The sequence below is a fragment of the Cervus elaphus genome, chromosome 18, assembly GCF_910594005.1.
Source record: "Cervus elaphus chromosome 18, mCerEla1.1, whole genome shotgun sequence".
Taxonomy (NCBI): Eukaryota; Metazoa; Chordata; class Mammalia; order Artiodactyla; family Cervidae; genus Cervus; species Cervus elaphus.
Genome location: NC_057832.1, coordinates 105,441,922 through 105,460,896, shown reverse-complemented (window position 1 = coordinate 105,460,896; position 18,975 = coordinate 105,441,922). Strand labels below are relative to the sequence as shown.

At 48.3% G+C, this 18,975-nt stretch overlaps 1 protein-coding gene and 1 long non-coding RNA gene across 3 annotated transcripts in view; one reads left to right on the top strand and one right to left on the bottom strand.

Annotated features, from left to right (window-relative positions):
* Positions 1–18,975, top strand: part of SLC13A4 (solute carrier family 13 member 4) — a 42,587-nt gene that overhangs the window by 15,283 nt on the left and 8,329 nt on the right. The window contains exons 3-12 of one of the 2 annotated variants that reach the window (XM_043871622.1): positions 4,946–5,082; positions 6,985–7,157; positions 7,623–7,677; positions 10,305–10,344; positions 11,277–11,354; positions 13,027–13,211; positions 16,107–16,226; positions 17,495–17,596; positions 17,927–18,028; positions 18,719–18,816. In XM_043871622.1, coding sequence (XP_043727557.1) covers positions 4,946–5,082; positions 6,985–7,157; positions 7,623–7,677; positions 10,305–10,344; positions 11,277–11,354; positions 13,027–13,211; positions 16,107–16,226; positions 17,495–17,596; positions 17,927–18,028; positions 18,719–18,816 — 1,090 coding nt within the window. The remainder of the gene's footprint in view (positions 1–4,945; positions 5,083–6,984; positions 7,158–7,622; positions 7,678–10,304; positions 10,345–11,276; positions 11,355–13,026; positions 13,212–16,106; positions 16,227–17,494; positions 17,597–17,926; positions 18,029–18,718; positions 18,817–18,975) is intronic. The other variant, XM_043871624.1, reaches the window with a different exon arrangement.
* LOC122673772 overlaps positions 1–18,975 on the bottom strand; it is a 32,166-nt gene that overhangs the window by 7,285 nt on the left and 5,906 nt on the right. The window contains exons 3-4 of the long non-coding RNA XR_006334822.1: positions 10,893–11,101; positions 10,252–10,498 (exon numbers count right to left, since the gene is read on the bottom strand). This is a non-coding gene — a long non-coding RNA (uncharacterized LOC122673772). The remainder of the gene's footprint in view (positions 1–10,251; positions 10,499–10,892; positions 11,102–18,975) is intronic.

The window sequence follows — 18,975 nt, the reverse complement described above, 5'->3', positions numbered from 1 at the left end:
TCTAGTTTCCCAACTCATAGAATATTGGTCTTGAAAATTAGATAGTGGGGAAAGGAAGGCTCATGGCAAATGTGAGGATGCAACACATTTTAGAAAATGATTAAAAGAATTCTTAAGAATCCTGGAACTCCCAGAGGGGTTCTGAATAACCAAGGCTTCATTGTCAAAGAAAAATCAGTGGGTTAGAAACCTGACCGACACCACCCCTGGACAGGGTTCTATCTGCTGTGCCTCAGCCTTCTCCGTGGGTGAATGGCCACAGACCTGGACAGTTGGACCACTGACTGACAGGAGAACCACCAGGAGCCCCAGCTGGCAGGGTGGCGGGCCAGGCTAGCTGGTTTGCACGTGCCATTTAATCCTCACAACAGCTTTACAAAAGACTGGGAGTCATATAGTCCTCATTTATTTTTTTAGATGAGAGAAATGAAGCCCAGAGAGGTTGAATCACTTGCCCAGGGTCACACAGCCAAGTCCTGGCTGACTCCAGAGCCCTGGCTCTTCCCCACTTAATGGTACTATCTTGTGATCGCAGACCACACCCAGGCTAAATCACCAAGCCCGTGGTATCATTCACAAGGGGGAGGGAGGACGTGTGAACCCACAAAACACCAAATAAGAAAACAGCACAGTTGTTTTCTAAACAGCTAACAAATATCCCACTAAAGTTGAGCCTGGGGCTTCCATTGGACCAGGCCCAGGTATTTGGGGTTAGCATCAGGACTGTGATTGTGAATAAAGATAAGGAATGTGGGCTGGCCCATGCTGTCTGGGGGACCAAGAATTTCCCCTGGGGTTGAATTAGATGAATGGTTTCCAGTTGGCTACCATGAATGGCATGTCGCATGGTAGCTTTAGATTCAGAGGGACCTGGATTGATATCTCGACTCCACCCCTCACATCGGGGACTCTGGAACCTCTTCCCGAACCTCTCTGGGTCTGTTTCCTCACCTTAAATGAGAAAGCGAATGCAAAATGCAACATTCCTGGTATGCAGAAGGCACTCTACACAGGTTGGTTCCTTTCTGCTTCCCTTTGAGACGAACCCAGAGAAAGTAGCCCCACCCATTGTGCAGGCTCTGAGCCTCCTGAAAGGCCATCACAAACTGGAGTTCCATTAGGGTTTGTGCCAAAGAGGCAGAAAACCATAATGCTGTCAGTCAGTCCCCTGGGAAAGTAACCCTGGTAGTACTGAGTCTTTAGAAGCTTCACAGAGGGCCAGGAGTCATGGGGCCAGTGGGGGACCGTCGCCCAGGTCTCCCTCCCTCCTTGATCAACAGAGGAAAGGGAAACACTGATTCCACCAGCAAGCTGCCTCTCAGCTGCCTGGGACCATGAGCGGACAGTGAGGAAGGTCCAGTTCAGCCAGCAATGACCTTTCCAGCAGTGCTTCCACCTCCTGCCAGGAGGCAGCACCTCCATCCACCGTCGGGGTCCAAACCCTCCCTGTCCCTCCCGGAGGGCACTCTCCTCCGGAGTCACAAGCCCAGCAGAGCTTCTCCGTCCTCCAGGAGAATTAGTGACAGTGTCCATGAGGGCTGGGGTCCTGGCCGAGGACTAGGTTAACCAGAAGCACAGGGCTTTTCTTCCAGCAAATGGTCAGAGAGGAAAGAAGGTCATTCTGCAGCACAGAACTCATCAGTCAGACACAAGGAAATCTCCGTGGGGGAACAAGTGAGAAGAGGGAAATGGAGCAGGTTGCCTTCTGGCGCAGCTCTTATCTTACCAAAGTGCTCCTAGCAGGGTTAAAAAATCAAATAATATTGAAAAAGATCATAATTTTAAAAATGGCTGTCTCTTCCACCTACCTCCCCCAACCCAGAGCTAATAACTTAACTTTGCTAACTGCTTCTTCTGGTATTAAGTGCCACAGTCCATTATGATATTCCTATATTAATTGTGGCTTCCCAGGTGGCGCTAATGGTAAAGAACCTGCCTACAAAAGCAGGAGACATAAAAGAGGTGGGTTCGATCCCTGGGTCAGGAAGATCCCCTGGGGGAAGGCATGGCAACTCACTCCAGTATTCTTGCCTGGAGAATCCCATGGACAGAGGAGCCTAGTGGGCTTCAGTCCACAAGGTCGCAAAGAATTGGACATGACTGAAGCGACTTAATACACACATATTAATTGTTATCACTTTTAGACATTATCAGTTGTCTTCTGATTATAGTCGATGAGGGTTTTGAACTCTTACATCACCCATTCTCCTCCATCTCTCAGTACAGGCATATAATTCAATAATCAAATTTCAACACTATGGTTATATAAATTCCATCTACTTTAAACATCACAGAATTTACTATATTTGCATTTCCTTCCCTGTTCAGTTTTGATTTTTCTTGCAATCAGAAATGTTATTGTTTTCTCACTTTAAGAGGGTTTCTAAGTTAGGAGTTCAACTTTTCTACATCTTTTCCTCTCAGTTTATATCATGGTCCCATTGTTGGGAACAACTCTCTTGTATGTGACGAGTATTTATTGAGCGTCTACTTTTGCAATTTATCCTATTAGGTGTTAAGAGATATAGAAACATGCTCTTTGGGCTTTTGCAACCTAGAATTCAGTTAACAGACAAGAGCTGCTGCTGCTGCTAAGTCACTTCAGTTGTGTCTGACTCTGTGCGACCCCATAGACAGCAGCCCACCAGGCTCCCCCATCCCTGAGATTCTCCAGGCAAGAACACTGGAGTGGGTTGCCATATCCTTCTCCAATGCATGAAAGTGAAAAGTGAAAGTGAAGTCGCTCAGTTGTGTCCAACTCTTAGCGACTCCATGGACTGCAGCCTACCAGGCTCCTCCATCCATGGGATTTTCCAGGCAAGAATACTGGAGTGGGTTGCCATTGCCTTCTCCGAAGAGACAAGAGAGGCACCCATAAAAAGATAAACAGTACAAGCATGAAGCAACAATTTAAGCATTGCCCTATGTGCTCTGTGATGTGTGTAGAGTTAATAGGACCCACAAGGAATGTTCTGGAGCCAGAGGCTAGAGGCACACAGAAGGTTTTCTGGGGGGTACCAGGCCTGAACTGGCTTTGAAGTCTCACCAAAATGGAGATAAGAAGAGAATATTCTAAGGGAGGGGATCAATGAAGAGATGGTCCTGGACCCCAAACATAGGAAACATCTTTGAACAGGACTCGGTCTCAATTTTCTCATTATTAAAATGCAAGGAGAAGCTGGCAACTGGTACTATGGTTGTTTGAGATAAAACCCCTAATCTTAGGAAATAAACACTGAAATACTTAGAGAAAAAGGTCCAAAATGTATGTAACCTTCAAATGGTTCAGAAACAAATAAACAAAAATGGATACAGTGTAGGATATTCCTTGCACTATTATCATTTTGGGACCCTTTGGAACTTTGTAATTATTTGGCAAGTTATTAAGACACCTTCAAGAACTCTATCTTAAGGAAATAATCACATTCATATAAGCTTAATGATTTAAGCAAAAATTATTCTTTGTTCCATTGTAGCAAAGAAAGAAAGAAAAGAAATCAACTTAAATATTCAACAAAAGGAAAATGGCTAAGTAAATTCTATAGTACTTCATGCTGCCAGGAGCATGGATTTTTCCAATAAATTTAAGTCTCAAAAGAAAATGATCAAAGTACAATGTCAAATGAAAAAACAGAGGATAAAAGCCAGCACATACTATATAAATCCAATTATGTATCTATATAGACTTTAAAAATCGAAGAAAATATACCACAGTATTAACAGTAGTTAAGATTGAGGGTAATTTTATATTTAAGTTTTCTATATTTTAAAGTTTTCCATAGTGAACAGGTGTTTTTCTAATAAGAAAATGAACATAATTTTATAAAAAACTAAAGAAAATAAGATTAGTGGACAGATCCAGGGTTATTTTCATAATTTTTAAGGACATAGCTCAGTTGGTAAAGAATCTGCCTGCATTGCAGGAGACCCCAGTTCGATTCCTGGGTCAGGAAGATCCCCTGGAGAAGGGATAGGCTACCCACTCCAGTATTCTTGGGCTTCCCTTGTGGCTCAGCTGGCAAAGAATCCACCTGCAATGAGGGAGACCTGGGTTTGATCCCTGAGTTGGGAAGATCCCCTGGAGAAGGGAAAGGCTACCCACTCCAGTCTTCTGGCCTGGAGAATTCCATGGACTGTATAGTCCATTTGGTCGTAAAGAGTCGGACATGACTGAGCGACTTTCACTTCACTCGCAAGATAAAATTGTTAATGTTTATTTTTTGAAATCATATTCATAATGGGTGTTTTTTATATCTCTTAAAAAGTGGAGAAGACTATTTACCCTATAGAGTTATTGGCAGGATTAAATGAAATAATCTTTGTAACGTGCTTAGCCAACTCACTGGAAAAGACCCTGATGCTGGGAAAGATTGAAGGCAAAAGGAGAAGAGGATGGCAGAGGATGAGATGGTTAGATAGTGTCACTGATTCAATGGGTATGAATTTGAGCAAATTCCAGGAGATAGCAAAGGACAGGGAAGCCTGGCGTGCTGCGGTCCATGGGGTTGCAAAGAGTCGGACATGACTTGGCAACTGAACAACAAAGCTAGCACAGCACCCGCCCAAAGTAGAACATGTATGTGTAATATTGTTATTTAGCTGCTAAGTTACGTCTGACTCTTTTGTGACCCATAGACTGCAGCCCACCAGGCTCCTCTGTCCATGGAATTCTCCAGGCTAGAGCTACTGGAGTGGGTTGTCATTTCCCCCTCCACGGGTTCTTCCCGACCCTGAGGATCAAACCCTGGTCTCCTGAATTGCCGAGTGGATTCTTTACCACTGAGCCAGCAGGGAAGCCCATAAATGTAATATACACCATAGCTAGCTATTTAAATAAACCTCGTCTCCCTGCTTCTTGCCTGCCAGCCTGTGGTTGACAGTGAGTTTAGCCGGATGGGGGCTGGGCGCCGGGTCGGGCCGGGGTGACCCACCCTGGCCTCCGCAGGTGGCCGGCGAGTACTTCAAGAACACCACGCTGCTGTTGGTGGGCGTCATCTGCGTGGCGGCGGCCGTGGAGAAGTGGAACCTGCACAAGCGCATTGCTCTGCGCATGGTCCTCATGGCTGGAGCCAAGCCGGGCATGTGAGTCACACTGGGCGCGCCTCCCCAGCGCCCACTGGGCCCCCTGGACAGTCAGGGGGATGTCCACCTGAGGTTTTCTACCAGAAGGGATGGGAGGACACCAGGGCCCTGAGGCTCCCTCCTCTCCCTCCAGGGAGAGGGACTGTGACCTTGGAACGGAGACGTTAGTGTCCTTTATTGTCAAAATCTAAATAACCCGAGTAACCTAGACTCCCGGTGCAGCAGGTTACAACATCTAAGCGGCTCGTTCAGTAAAACAAGATGGACCAATGTAAGCTGTTTCCCAACCTTCTTTCCGGTGTATCAGGTAACAGGCTGGATGAAGCAGTGGTGTTTCCTCTGTCATTTAAGGAGGCGTGGCAGTTTCCTGCCATCTACCCTGAGTTCGTGTTGTCACTGGTTCAGACCACAGGCCTGTCAGACGTGGCACCTGACCCGATCTGCAGCCCCTCAGCTGTCTCCTCTTCTCTCTTTGCTGTCAGGAGGGGTACTTGGGAATGTGTAGGAGGTCAGAATTGATGGTGTTGTGTGAATTCACTCCCACTCTGTTAGATAATAATCCTGCCCTTCTCTTTGGATTACTTTCCTCACCTCCTTCTAGGATACCTCCTCACCTCCTTACAACTTTCTTGCAACCCTTTTTCCCTGGCTCCTTTGAGAATCCAACAGAGCATAAATAAATATTATGGTATTCATTTTCAACATTAGTCATTAGATGAATACAGGTTATAATTCAGAAGATGTTCCCGTCTCTCACTTAACCACAGCTTTAATTCACAGCATTAAGGGGGGGTGGGTATTCTCAGTAATATCCCCTCACTCAATAATAACCTAATATTGTACCCCACACTCGACCTGCTGGACACAGTTTGGCACTTCCCAACATGATATTCGGACCCTGCAGCTCTTTAAAACCCCTGAATACCATCTTCGAGAATTTTTATCCCATTGTGTTTCCACTCATCTCTGTTCGCCGCACCTTCCACCCTGTGAGGCCCTCTGTTTGCTGGTGAGGGCCCAAATCAGACAAACTCTTGTCGCCATCAGCCTAAACAGAGGCTTCATTGGGGCTCTGGCACCTACCCAGTCTTGATCCATAGGACAGACATGCTGGCCCCAAACTGCACAGTCGGTGATCCCACCTAAGGTGATCCACATGGGAGGTTTTTATGTTGACTTCTCTTATGGAAATGAGAACTATATCTGTACACACAGTGCATGTTTTCAAAGTCAAGGAGAACTTGAATGTTATCTTTCTTAGCCTTTCTCCAAGCCTCAACTCTTTAAGACACCAGCTTGAAAAAGTGCACACAGTGAAATTGAACACTGGGGCCTTTGAGGGCTAAGCTTTCAACATGTTAGTAGTGGAACAAGTAGTGAGCAGAGCCATGAGCTCCATCCATTCATCTCTATTCGGTCACTAATAACTATGGTGACATGGCTGCAAAGCAAGGAATATGAAGGTATTCAGAGGTTTGCTGGCTGCAAGGGGCAAAAAAGAATTCCTTTATACCCACACAAAGAAACACACATCATCACCAAGCTAACGTCACCAAGCTCTCTCCACAGAGAGATGAGGAATCAGTTAAGTCCATGCCCTGTGACCCTATGACCAAAGCTCTTTGCTTAAGTAAGGGCTGTTTTTGGTGGGGGGTAGGGGGGAATGCCAAGGCCACACTAGCCCATGAAGTGTGCTTCATTCATTCAACACATCTTCACATCTTTAATGTTGACTCTGTGCCAAGCCCTGGGAGTACCAAGTATGACATAAAACCCCAATATTCTGGATAAACGCCTGCACCGGTGGGTTGGTAGGAGGCCCTGAGGGAGCCCCGTGAGGTCAGAGGTGGGGCCTGGGGAGGTGGGCATGCCCCCCACCCCGAACCCCGCCCTGCCTTCCAGGCTGCTGCTCTGCTTCATGTGCTGCACCACGCTGCTGTCCATGTGGCTCTCCAACACGTCCACCACTGCCATGGTCATGCCCATCGTGGAGGCCGTGCTGCAGGAGCTGGTCAGTGCCGAGGAGGAGCAGCTCGTGGCCGGCACCTCCAGCGCCGAAGAGGCCGAGCCCATCAGTACAGTTTGCTGGAGTTCATCTCCCCCTTGCTCCTCCACCCCTCCTCCAGTGACACCGCCCAGCTCGGCACCTGCTCCCACCGCCCCCCCCCCCCAGCTTCCCTCCCCTCGTCTTTTGACGCCCCCCTCCCCTGCCCTTTATCCCCTAACCTCCAGCCCTGCTCATCCAGAGGTTCCCTGTGACCGCCATTCGCCGCTGTTCCTTCTTGTCCCGCTTCCAGCAGCCTCTGCTGCTCTCTGCCCCCAGATGCTCAAGGATTAGCCCAGGACCCCAGGCTTTTTTCTGTGTCCCTGAGTCCCACCACACCCTCAGAGTGGAGGGAAGGGGAATCGCCAGGCACCAGGCCCAGCGGGAGCCTGCATGCCCCTGGGTCCCCCTAGTCCAGCCCCAGCCTGGAGCCCCTGCCCTTCAGGACCAAGTCCGGACTCCATGTCTAACTTTCTGCTTTCCTTTGCTGCTGTAGATCTCGATGTAAACAACAGCCAACCTCCCCTGGAACTCATCTTCGTCAATGAAGAGTGAGTATGACTGCCCCCCAGGTCCATCCCAGAGGTCAGGAAAGAGTCCCCCCAGGAACCGCCCTTTCAGCTGGGTGGGCCACACTCACAGCTCACCACACCACCACCTTACCCCCGCCCCAATTTCCTCTCTGCCCAGGAGACACTGCCCAAGATCCTGAGGGCAACTCCCTTCAAAACTGGGTACTGCAGGGCTGAGGGAAGAGGGGGAAAGACTACGCTGAACCTGACAGGATATACAGACTGTACATACATTTCCCAAGCAGAATTTCATCTAAATTGATGTCCCTCTTGGGAGAATATTTTAAAACTCTATTGGTGAAAAACATCTTGCATATTGGATATTGCTGGAGCCTCTTAGAGGACCACAAAGTAATTCATAGGTATTAGATATGGTCTTACTAGTTTTGGTAAGATTTTGGTCTTACAAGATTTGGTCTTGTTAGATATGGCAAGGAAAAATTAAGTGGCACGTAGGGGATAACAGGACAGTTGGTGAGAGAGCCACGGGACGATGAAAACAAGCTTTTTTAGAAAAGGAGAAATCTGGTCTCAAACACTCATGTGAGGCAGATTCATGAACAGCTGATTTCTTTTGAACATCTGATATCAATATGTGGTCTTCAAGGAAGACTGTGATGAATAGGACATTTTAAAAGTTGGATCTGTACTAGAGCTCCGTTGTGCAATTTGCTCTTTTCATAAAAAAAAGGGGGGGGACCCACAGTGAGTGAGACCAGCACTATCTGGAGAAACAGATGCAGGGGGCCCCTCCTCCCACCACTGTCTCCGATCATAATACACTGGCCTTGCCTCCCCACCCTTGATGATGTCTCAGGCAAATCCCACAGCTCCTTCCAGATATTAGACCAATCTCATTTTCAGATATTCCGCCATCTAGTCCAGGCTCGTGTCAAAATTCCACTGTCTCATTTGAAGCTTCTCCCCACACTCTCTTGTGATCACACTCAACCCCCCGTCAGCCCAGGTCTGCAGGATGAGAGGTGACCATGAGCGGGGGAGACAGCTGGCTTTTTCTCTCAGTCTTCCTCTGCCTTCCCCTCCCCTCACCAACCCTCTCTGCTACTTCTGACTTCTCCAGAGTCAGGACAGTGGCTGTAGGGAGCAGGAAAGATACAGGGGCACAGAGGGCCTTGGCTGGAAGTATTGGAGAGTGCAGTCAGTGCCCAGGGACTCAGGTCCCTACCCTTTCCCACATCGGGCATTTCCCTTCAGGGTCTTCAGAGTGTCCCCTGGAGGCCACCTCTGCACAGAGCCCAGTGTCATGAGGTGCTCTTGGAGAATTACTTGGCCACCTTGGTTCTGTGTTCTGGTGGCTCACTCCCCACACCCTTCCATCTGGGGTTGCCTCTGCCTCTGTGGTGGGGCCTTTTCACGCTGAGCAGCGGCCCAGCCACCTTCCCTGGGGGCCTCCCCCCCAACAAGATCCGCTGGACACCGAAAGCTCTAGCTGCTCCTGGTGCAGGGGGTCTGTTCCCCCTCACTCTGGCCTCCTGGGCAGCGCCCACTGGCCTCTTGCCCTTGTTTCTTTTCCAGATGAAAACACACGTCCCAAACTCCAAAGCTGAAGCTCAGGGTGTCCCTGGATTCTCTCAGCAGCACTGGAGCAGGGGGATGTAGGGAGGGGGTTGCCAGACTGCCAGACAGGATGGCAGTCTGAGGGGTTCCTCACCAGCCTCCTCACTGATTTGGGGAGGAGGACAAGGAAATATCACAATACTCCCCCCAGGCTGACAACTGCCTCCAATGAACGCTTCCCCCTGAGATCCATCAACTCCGGATAGAGCCTGGAGGTGGGTGACGACCGCAGGGCCCCACGTCCTGCATGCGTCCACCACCTCACTGGCTTTCCCAGTGGCTGAGCTCACGGGACCCACTGTCCTCAGAGCTAAGACAGACCAGAAACATGCCTTTAGTGAGGAGTGGGAGTCAGTAAGGCTGGTGTTAAATCCCCACCTTCCTCTCTCCCCAAGGCAGAGCTGGAGGGTGGCCGGGGTGGGAGGGACCCGCGGTGACTCCCACCCTGGGGGGTGCAGCTGCTGCTGAGAAACTCGCCCCCGCCTTCTTGCTCTCCTGTGCCTTTCACCACCCGTGGCCCTGGCTCTCCCTGCTCCTGTTCACCTTAGAGAAGCATTTCACGTTTCTCCTTCTAGATGGTCAGCCAGTGAGACCGCGGTCCGGGGGCCCAGGCTCTCCAGGCAGGCAGACAGGTTCCTCTCTGGCACCACCACTTAGCACCCAGGCCCCCCGGGGAAGCTAGTAACCTCCCTCTGCCTAGACTCCTACCCTGTAAATGTAGGTAACAGTACCTGCCCCACAGATCTGCTGTGAGATTAACAAGGTCATGAGGATTGAAATCCATTCTTGAGGGCTCAGCTCCATGTTAGCTATTATTAGGAGTCTCGGTCTCCCTTCAAAGGTAACCCCCTGACCCCTGTCCCCTCAAATCCTTACCACATCTCTCGAAGGTGAGATTTGTCTTCTTTGTAGCCAAGAACACCTGAGTCTAGAAGGGTCCTTTATACCAAACATCAATGTGGGGAGGATCCCCACCTCAGCCAGTCTGGGCCACTGCTGTTTTTCCCACCTCCTTTGTTCTCTTCCAGCACGTCAAATACAGACTTCAGTTCCCTGATGCAGAACAAGGTATGGCCTTGGGTTTCTCCTGTGCTTTGAGATACTTAAAAGACCTCAAGATAACTCATGGGGCCTTCCCTGGCGGTCCAGTGGTTAAGATGCTGCCTTTTCACTGTAAGGGGTGCAAGTTTGATCCCTGCTTGGGGAACGGAGATCCTGCAAGCTGCATGGTGCAGCCAAAAAAAGAAAAAAACAATTATACAAAAAAAAAGGTAACTCAGAGACAGAGATGCCTGGCAGCTTGCCAAGAGCCAGTGGCCTTCTCAGATGTGAGGGCAGAGAGGCGCTCACCTGAGCCTGGACACGTGAGGCTTCGGGCAGTTCTGAACCCCAGGCCTGGTTTCTGGGCTTAGCTTCACAAAGGGACAAGCTAACTTTTCCTCACAGAAACCCAATATTCAGCCATCCAAAGATTCACCCTAAGGACTCCTTTCACGAGGGGTTCATTTAGAAAAATCGTACTACAAAAGGGGACGGTTTATAGGTGAAAGTCAAGTTGCCCACACACTGCTCAGCCTTGCCCCTTCCCTTGGGGTTGGTTTTACATCACTTCTCACCTCAGTCCCAATGGATGGGCCTTGATTGGTCCAAACTATGGACTTGGTTATGTGCGTTTTCTTTCTCATTTTCTCTGTGTTAAAATGAAGGGCTCTCCATGAGCTAATGGAGTTCTAGAAAGTCAAGCTCTCCTCTAAGGACAGAGCCATGTTTTTCCAAATTTCAAAAGCTTCTTCAAATGGGGTGCTTGGTCCAGCTGGACAGGAACCTGTGAAAGGGAGGCAGGCAGAGTGGGGGTGGCTCTCTACCCTCTGTTCACCCTGGCTCTGCTCCCCAAGTCCCCAGGGAGGGGAGACGGAGGTGTGACCCCCACCCCGGGGTGATCCAGTGGCTTCTCCAGACCCCACATCCTCCTGATGGTGTGATGGTCTTTGTCCCGACAGAACCTGAATGGTGTGCCCACAGTCACCAGTTCTGCCAAAACAACAAACCTCCCAGGCAGGGAGCAGCACCCATCCCAGGTAATGGAACGCTACCTCCTGACCCTGTTTCCTCCGAGCTCCCAGGGGGCACTGTTCCTGCAGCTGTGAGGGCGTCAGGCAGGCGGGCTGTCACCAGGCCACTTCAGCCACCTGTGTGTGAGGTCTGCGTGTGCCGTGGAGACAAGGCATCCCACTCACTGCTGACTTCGGCAAGTTATCCCACTGCCCGAGCCCCAGTCTCATCAGCTTTAAAACTGAGGCTCGGTCTAGATCAGAGGTGTTCACACTACTCCTCAAAGGTGCTTCGGGGGCACTGCACATATTGTGTTCACGTATCCTGAGATTTTTAAGGCAACTGTTTTTCTGTTCCCTGATTTTCCTGGAACTTTTATCACTGAAACAAAATGCAGAAGTAAAACAAATGTGGAAGCTGGCATCACACTGCAACTCTTACTTATAACCCTAGATTTCAAGTTTTTGTGTTCATCAAAATCATCTCAATTATGTAGCATCTGTATCATCATAAATAAACACCATTGTTTATTAAATACCAAGCACTGTGCCAGGCATTTGCTCTCTAGTCTTGGCTCAACGAGAGAGCAACTTTGAACTGAGATGCAGAGAGATGTACCCAAGGCTTTGGAGCTAGTAAGAGGAGAACCTTGATTCCAATGCACTCTCAGTTAAAACATCGATATATGCTCATTAAATGCCATATTTGTTTCCTATAGACCTCCTTCCTATGGAGGTCCACGTCAGTTTTCATTAGGAGAAAGGATCATGGAAAACCACTGGATCAGAGACTCTCTGAGGTCTTCTCCAGCTCTTATAATCAAGGACTGTTTCAGGAGAATGCGGAAAGTTCCAGCCTTTTCTGGGCCCTCGTAGGAAGAGGTTATGGGCTTTGAGAATTGTGGCCGGGTGGCCTCTGCCCCCCGGTCTCCCCATGGCCTGGCCTCCCCATGGCCTAGCCTGGTGACATTTGTACCAGGCTACTCCTAGTCTCATGGGCCTGGCAGGACAGAGGGGCACTGGCTTCTTAAGCTCAGAGCTGAGATCAGAAGTCAGAAACCTCTGACCCTGAAAGGCCATCACATGGACCACTCAGGGCCTGACTGGACCAGGGCAAGGCTGAGATGTCTATGCAAATTGAGGGGGAGGAGAAAGAGGGGAGGAAAAATCAATAGGCAAGAAGGAAAAAGTGAGAAAGAAGGGAGGAGAGAAACACACTTTGACTCTCTGTCCAGTGAAAGCTGGACTCTTTCTATAATGCAAAGCTTCTTTTTTAGTCATTTCTGAACCAGGACAGTATTGTAACTCCACAGAGAATAACCATCTTCCATTTGGTATTTAAACATGAAGTAGAGAGCAGTCAGTTTTACTGGAATTCAAGTAAAAAACATAACTGTTAATATTTGTAACAACAAAAATAGCAATATTAATAGCTTATCATTTGTTAAATGCCAGGAAGGGTTCCAAGTACTTTCTATTTACTCTTTACAACAACCTGGCTGAGGAACTGGATTTTCCCCATTTTACAGAAGAAACTATAGTCCAGATGGGGCTGCCCAAGCAGGTCAAGAATAGAACTGGGACTGGGACCCATCTGACACCCAAGCTAAAACCATTTCCGCTGCACAATGATCTTTCATGCTTTGTGGGCCAGAAGCCCAAGCTGGGTTGGAGAAGTTCACTGACTTTCCTTTGGTAGGCAAAGCCACCAGTCCTGACCCCCAGCTCCAGGAACCAGGAGCTCAAAAGAAAGTACAAGTCCCAGCACGACCAAATGATCTGCAAGTGCCTCTCTCTGAGCATCTCCTATGCCGCCACCATCGGGGGTCTGACCACCATCATCGGCACCTCCACCAGCCTCATCTTCTTGGAGCACTTCAACAAGTAAGTAATCTATTTGGTCAACAAGTATTTACAAACCATAGCATGTCAGCAACAGACCCGGGTGCTAAGGATATAGCAGAAAATGGAATCAGAGCAGCTTCTATACAAAGGGCCAGAGAAAGGATTAAGTCATTACAGTCAAATGTGATGAGAAGGGTGGGATTCTGCAAGGGTGGCGGGGGGCAGCTGGGGCGCATCCATCTAGAGGGAGGAAATGCCTCCCCAAAGAGGTGATGATGAAAGTAGAGACCTGGAGCCTGAGCTGGAGTAAACTAGACAAAGGGAGATCTTCCAGACAAAACAGTGTAAGAGGCTCAGAGGCAAGAAAGCAGAGAAAATAAAGGCAATGGCAGAGGGAGAAAGGAGGCCAGGGAGGTGGATGCACAGACCACCCAGGGCCTCACAAGGCCCATGAAGGAACTGGAAATTCATCCGAAAAGGCTGGGAGAAGCCTTTGAAGAATTATAGGCAGTGAGTGAGGTGATCACATTTACAGTTTTGAAAACACATTCTGGATTTTTTAAATGGACAGTGGAATTTGGGAAGGGAAAGGCAGGAAGACAATCCAGGCTGCTGCTGCCAGCGCCCAGGACAGAGCTGATGGCAGCCTGGATAACAGTGGGAGGAGAAATGGCCTGATCTGAGCGAGCTTCTGAGGTCAGATTAGGAAAAACCTGAGAGAGGGGAAGCCCTGGATTCATTGTCTGAGTCGGGGCTTCAGCAGCTGGGGAAACAGAGCTGCCCTTGACCTACATGAGGGTAAAGATGAGGAAATGCTGATAGAGAAGTGGACATGTCCGGGTGGACACGTCCCTGAATCTCAAGAGGCATTTTCAGGCTAAAGACACAGATGTGGAGTCAGAGGCCACCTGTGCCATCCCTAGGCCACCAGGCTCACAAGGCCCTCATGTGGGGTTTAATGTCCTACTGTCAGTGAACAAGCAGCCCTACGTTTGCCTTTTGCTCTGGGCCCCACAAAGTAGATGGTAGCTGGTCCTAGTGATTTGCATATAGAAGCTGAAGCCCTAAGATTGACAGAGATTACTCAGGAAGAACACACAGAATAAGGAGATCAGGGGCATAAACATTAAGCCCAAACATTTAGGGACTTCCCTGTTGGTCCAGTGGTTAAGACTCTGCCTTGCAATGCAGGGGACATAGGTTCTATCTCTGGTCGGACATCTAATATCCCACATGCCGCAGAGCAATGAAGCCCACACACCACAGCTCAAGAGTACAGGCACCGCATTGAGAGATCCCCTGTGCTGCAACTAAGACCCAACACAGCCAAATAATAAATAAGTAAATATTTTTTTAGAAAAACATTTAAAGTAGACTAGAAAAGAGAATAAAACAGTATCAGACAGAGAAGAGGAAAATCTAGTGTTGTTCTATCCAAGGGAAAAACGTGGTCCATGTTGTTTAAAGTTGTTGAATGACCAGGCAAAGTAAGGACAAAAATGTATCCATTATATTTGATGATATGGAGGTTACTGGTGACCTAGGTGAGAACAATTTGGTCAAGTGACCTGAAAAGAAGCCAAATTTCAGTAGTTTGAGGAGTAGGGTGGAAATGAGGAAATGCAGAGTTGGCTATGAAGGGAAGGGGAGAGATGGGGTGATAATAAAGGGAGGGTAAAGAATGGCAAATAAATGGGGGAACAATGGAAATAGTCACAGACTTTATCTTCTTGGACTCCAAAATCACTGCAGACGGTGACTGCAGCTATGAAATTAAGACAATGCAATGACAAACCTAGAGAGAGACATTCCTTTGCTGACAAAGGTCCGTATCATCAAAGCTATGGTTTTTCCAGTGGTCATGTATGGATGTGAGAGTTAAACTATAAAGAAAGCCGAGCACTGTAGAATTGATGCTTTTGAACTGTGGTGTTGGAGAAGACTCTTGAGAGTCCCTTGGACTGCAAGGAGATCCAACCAGTCCATCCTAAAGGAAATCAGTCCTGAATATTCACTGGAAGGATTGATGCTGAAGCTGAAGTTCCAGTACGCTGACCACCTGATGTGAAGAGCCAACTCATTGGAAAAGACCCTGATGCTGGGAAAGATTGAAGGCAGGAGGAGAAGGGGACAACAGAGGATGAGATGGTTGGATGGCATCACCGACTCAGTGGACATGAGTTTGAGCAAGCTCTGGGAAGTGGTGAAGGACAAGGAAGCCCGGCGTGTTGCAGTCCATGGGGTCACAAAGAGTTACGACTGGGCAACTGAACAACAAAGCAGGGTCAAGAAAGGGCTCTTAAGATGAAAGACATTCCAGCGCTGATAGGAATGATCCAGATAAGAAATAATTAAAGACTAGGGAGAGGGGATGACTGACAGTGATGGCACTGAGGTAACAAGAGGGGGTGGGATCTCGAGCAGGGAGAGAATGAAGGAAAATGGATGAAAATGAGGAAGGAGATGGGAGGAAGAAGGATAGATCAAAGTTTAAGACCTAATTCCCCAGGATCTGAGCTCTTCACACCATAGTACTCTGCCCAAGCTCTGAGTTTCTGCCCTTCTGATTTAGTTTCTGGGCTAATTCATATTCTTTTAGTCTATATCTTGGGTGGTAAATTTATCAGAATCTTTACATAAATTAAGAAGCAAACAGATCTGAGTGATTCTCCTGAGTGCAACGTGTATACACTTCCATCATATCAAGTTTGGTTGCTTGGATGCCATTTTAGCGCATTTCATAATTCTTGGCTGGGCTCAGGACAGCTGCAGCTGTCAAGTGACTTCTTGATTATGTATTATCATATTTTTATCACTAGCTGTACTGTTAACTCTGCTTTATGTCTCCTAAGGACTATTTAGCTTATTACCCCCCAAAATACTACATGGAAATCCACCCTTTTCTAACCACTGTCCTGGTTCTTTCCCTTCCAGCCAGTATCCAGCTGCAGAAGTGGTCAACTTTGGCACCTGGTTCCTCTTCAGCTTCCCCATCTCCCTCATCATGCTGGTGGTCAGCTGGTTTTGGATGCACTGGCTGTTCCTGGGCTGCAAGTGAGTCCTAGGGCCCTGAGAGCAAGGCCCTCCCATCCATCGAGGGCCATGGCTCAAGCCCTGGGGGTGAGACTCTACTGCGAGCTGCCAAGTAACCATCAAGGATGCCCAGGGGAGAAGGCAGTGAAGCAGATGAGGACTCAGGCATCGTGTTTTCTAGATACTCCAAACACACGGGGACTCTGCACTTCTCTATGAGCTCTACAATGTAATGGTCTTAAGGTCAACCGACTGGTTAGAGGAAGGGCTGGATTCATAAAAAGTCTGAATTGGACAGTAGTTAATGTAGTTTCATGGAGAGTAATTTGAACTAATTTCTAAGGAAATGACTCCAAGTAGAAGTTGCCTTAGGCTTAGTTTTATAGACATGACTGATTTATACTTAATAGTTGTATGAAATATGCTCATATCACTTAAAATAACATTAGACATTCCTCTTGTAATACTATTTCTAATACTAATCTACTTAGCCAGTTTTCCATTACTGATGCTTACTCCAAATTTGATCAGTTTCAAACACATAAAGGAAAGATATACCTGATGTTTTGCTATTAGTCCAGGGGACCCAACTTTCCCATTGCTCAGGGAATGTTCTCTAAGCTGAGCTTTTTAAAAAAATAACTCAAGAGACAATCATCAAATCAATGACAACTGTATACTTCCATACTCCCAGTATTGCTAATTGAAAACTAACACCCCGTTCACCCCAAACAACCCTATCTCTAGACAGATACACACACACACACACTTCTATGTGTGCTTGCAAAAAAATAAATATATAAGCATCTACATACATATGCCACATCACAATGATTCTCACTTAGGTAAAGGGTGAGTGTGTAAGGACTTCCCTGGCAGTCCAGTGGCTAAGACGCTGTGCTTCCAATGCAGGGGGCACAGGTTCAATTCTAGTTCAGAATCAAACAGGATCCCACAAGCCACACAGTGCAGCCTAATTAATTAGCTAAATTAAAAAACCAACTGGGAGCGGGGGAAAGATGAGTGTGTAGAAACAACCCCACATAAATACCCTCACGCAAGTCCATGAGACATGACTTCACATTTATATACCAGAGATTCACCCAGGAAGCTAGAGAGAAGGCTGCTGAGAGGCTGTGTTAACTTGGCAGACGAAGACACATGATAGGCAGAGTGAGGGGAGAGAAGAACCGTCACAGCCAGTCAGTAGTTTAGTGTTTGCTTACAACTTGCTCTCCACTTGCTCTCAGAAGTGGCCTTCATTCCTCTGCTTATTCTTCCCTTCTCAGTTTTAAAGAGACCTGCTCTCTGAGTAAGAAGAAGAGGACCAAAAGGGAGGAGTTATCAGAGAAGAGGATCCAAGAGGAATATGAAAAGCTGGGAGCCATTACGTAAGAATCAGTCCTTCACCCTCTCTCTTTCCCCAAGAGAAAATCACAGCAGGTAAAGTGTGCACAGAAGCAGCCTTGTTCTTGGTGGCCTCCTGAGCTGGGGGAGTTTTCCTCAAGTACAAATAGAGGTGCTATTTAATGCCAAAGACAAGCTGGCCCAGGCCCTAGGGGCCACTGTTCCCCGTTGCTATATTCCAAGTGGTTGAGCAGAAGCTGCGTCTCAGGTCTCCAGTTCTGGAGCCCTGATCACAAGAGCATCCCGAAGCAAAGTGAGGAGGCCAAGCGAAACGTCCCAGTTCCTGGAGGAGGTCTTCCTGTTTTCTCTTCTAGCTACCCGGAAATGGTGACTGGATTCTTCTTCATCCTGATGACTGTGCTGTGGTTTACTCGGGAGCCTGGCTTTGTTCCTGGTTGGGATTCCTTCTTTGAAAAGTAAATGATACCGTCTCTATGAACGACCCCCTCACCCGAACTCTTCAGGCAGTACCTACCAGGGTCCCTTCCTAGACTCTTAGGGATAGTCAGGAACCCAGAAAGGACTCTGTCCTCTTAAAAATTCGTCTTTCTTAGAGAAGTTGCAGTGCAGACTCAAGAAGAAAACAGTCTTTGGAGTCTGCCTCCAGGGTTGGGGTCAGGAGCTGCCACTTACCATCCACATGACCTTGGTCTTGTTACTTAAGTGCTTGTTTCGAGAGTTTAAAGGGAAAAATGTAGAGTAAAACACCACCTATAAAGGCTATGGTCACAGTGGCCAAGGGGTGTCCGCCCCCCCTCCATATTCCCGAGGGCCAGGGTCACAGGCCACAAGCTCTCAGTGCCAGCTTGTGCCCCTCCCAGGAAAGAGAACGCCCCCTTTTCTCTTCTCCTCTGTCTAAAATAACTCCTGCTCACTCCTTCCAACAGGTCCATAAATTCACACTAAGACATCTACCCTAGCTAGGCCCTGCCTCCAGACATTAAATCCACCAGTGGATGGCATGGCAGCAGCTGGCCAGAAGGAAGGCTAGGTCCCCACTAGACTAGGTGCCCTAGAAAGGCACCACATGCAGACAGGCTGTCCTGGGCCCGGTGTGACCCCTGGGCCTCCTGACTCTCCTCCCCAGCTCTGCTTGTCTCTGGCAGGAAGGGCTATCGCACCGATGCCACGGTCTCTGTCTTCCTTGGCTTCCTCCTCTTCCTGATTCCAGCGAAGAAGCCTTGCTTCGGGAAAAAGAGAGATGGTGAGAGGAGTTCAAGGGAAGAGTCGGGGCTGGCTCCAGTCAAATAATGGTCTAAGTTCAGAATTTCTGGAAGGAGCCTTACCATAGCCCTTCTGACTCCTCCCGGTGTAGCAGAGTATCCTCTCGTTCATCAACGAGACCCCTGTCTCCATGAATCAC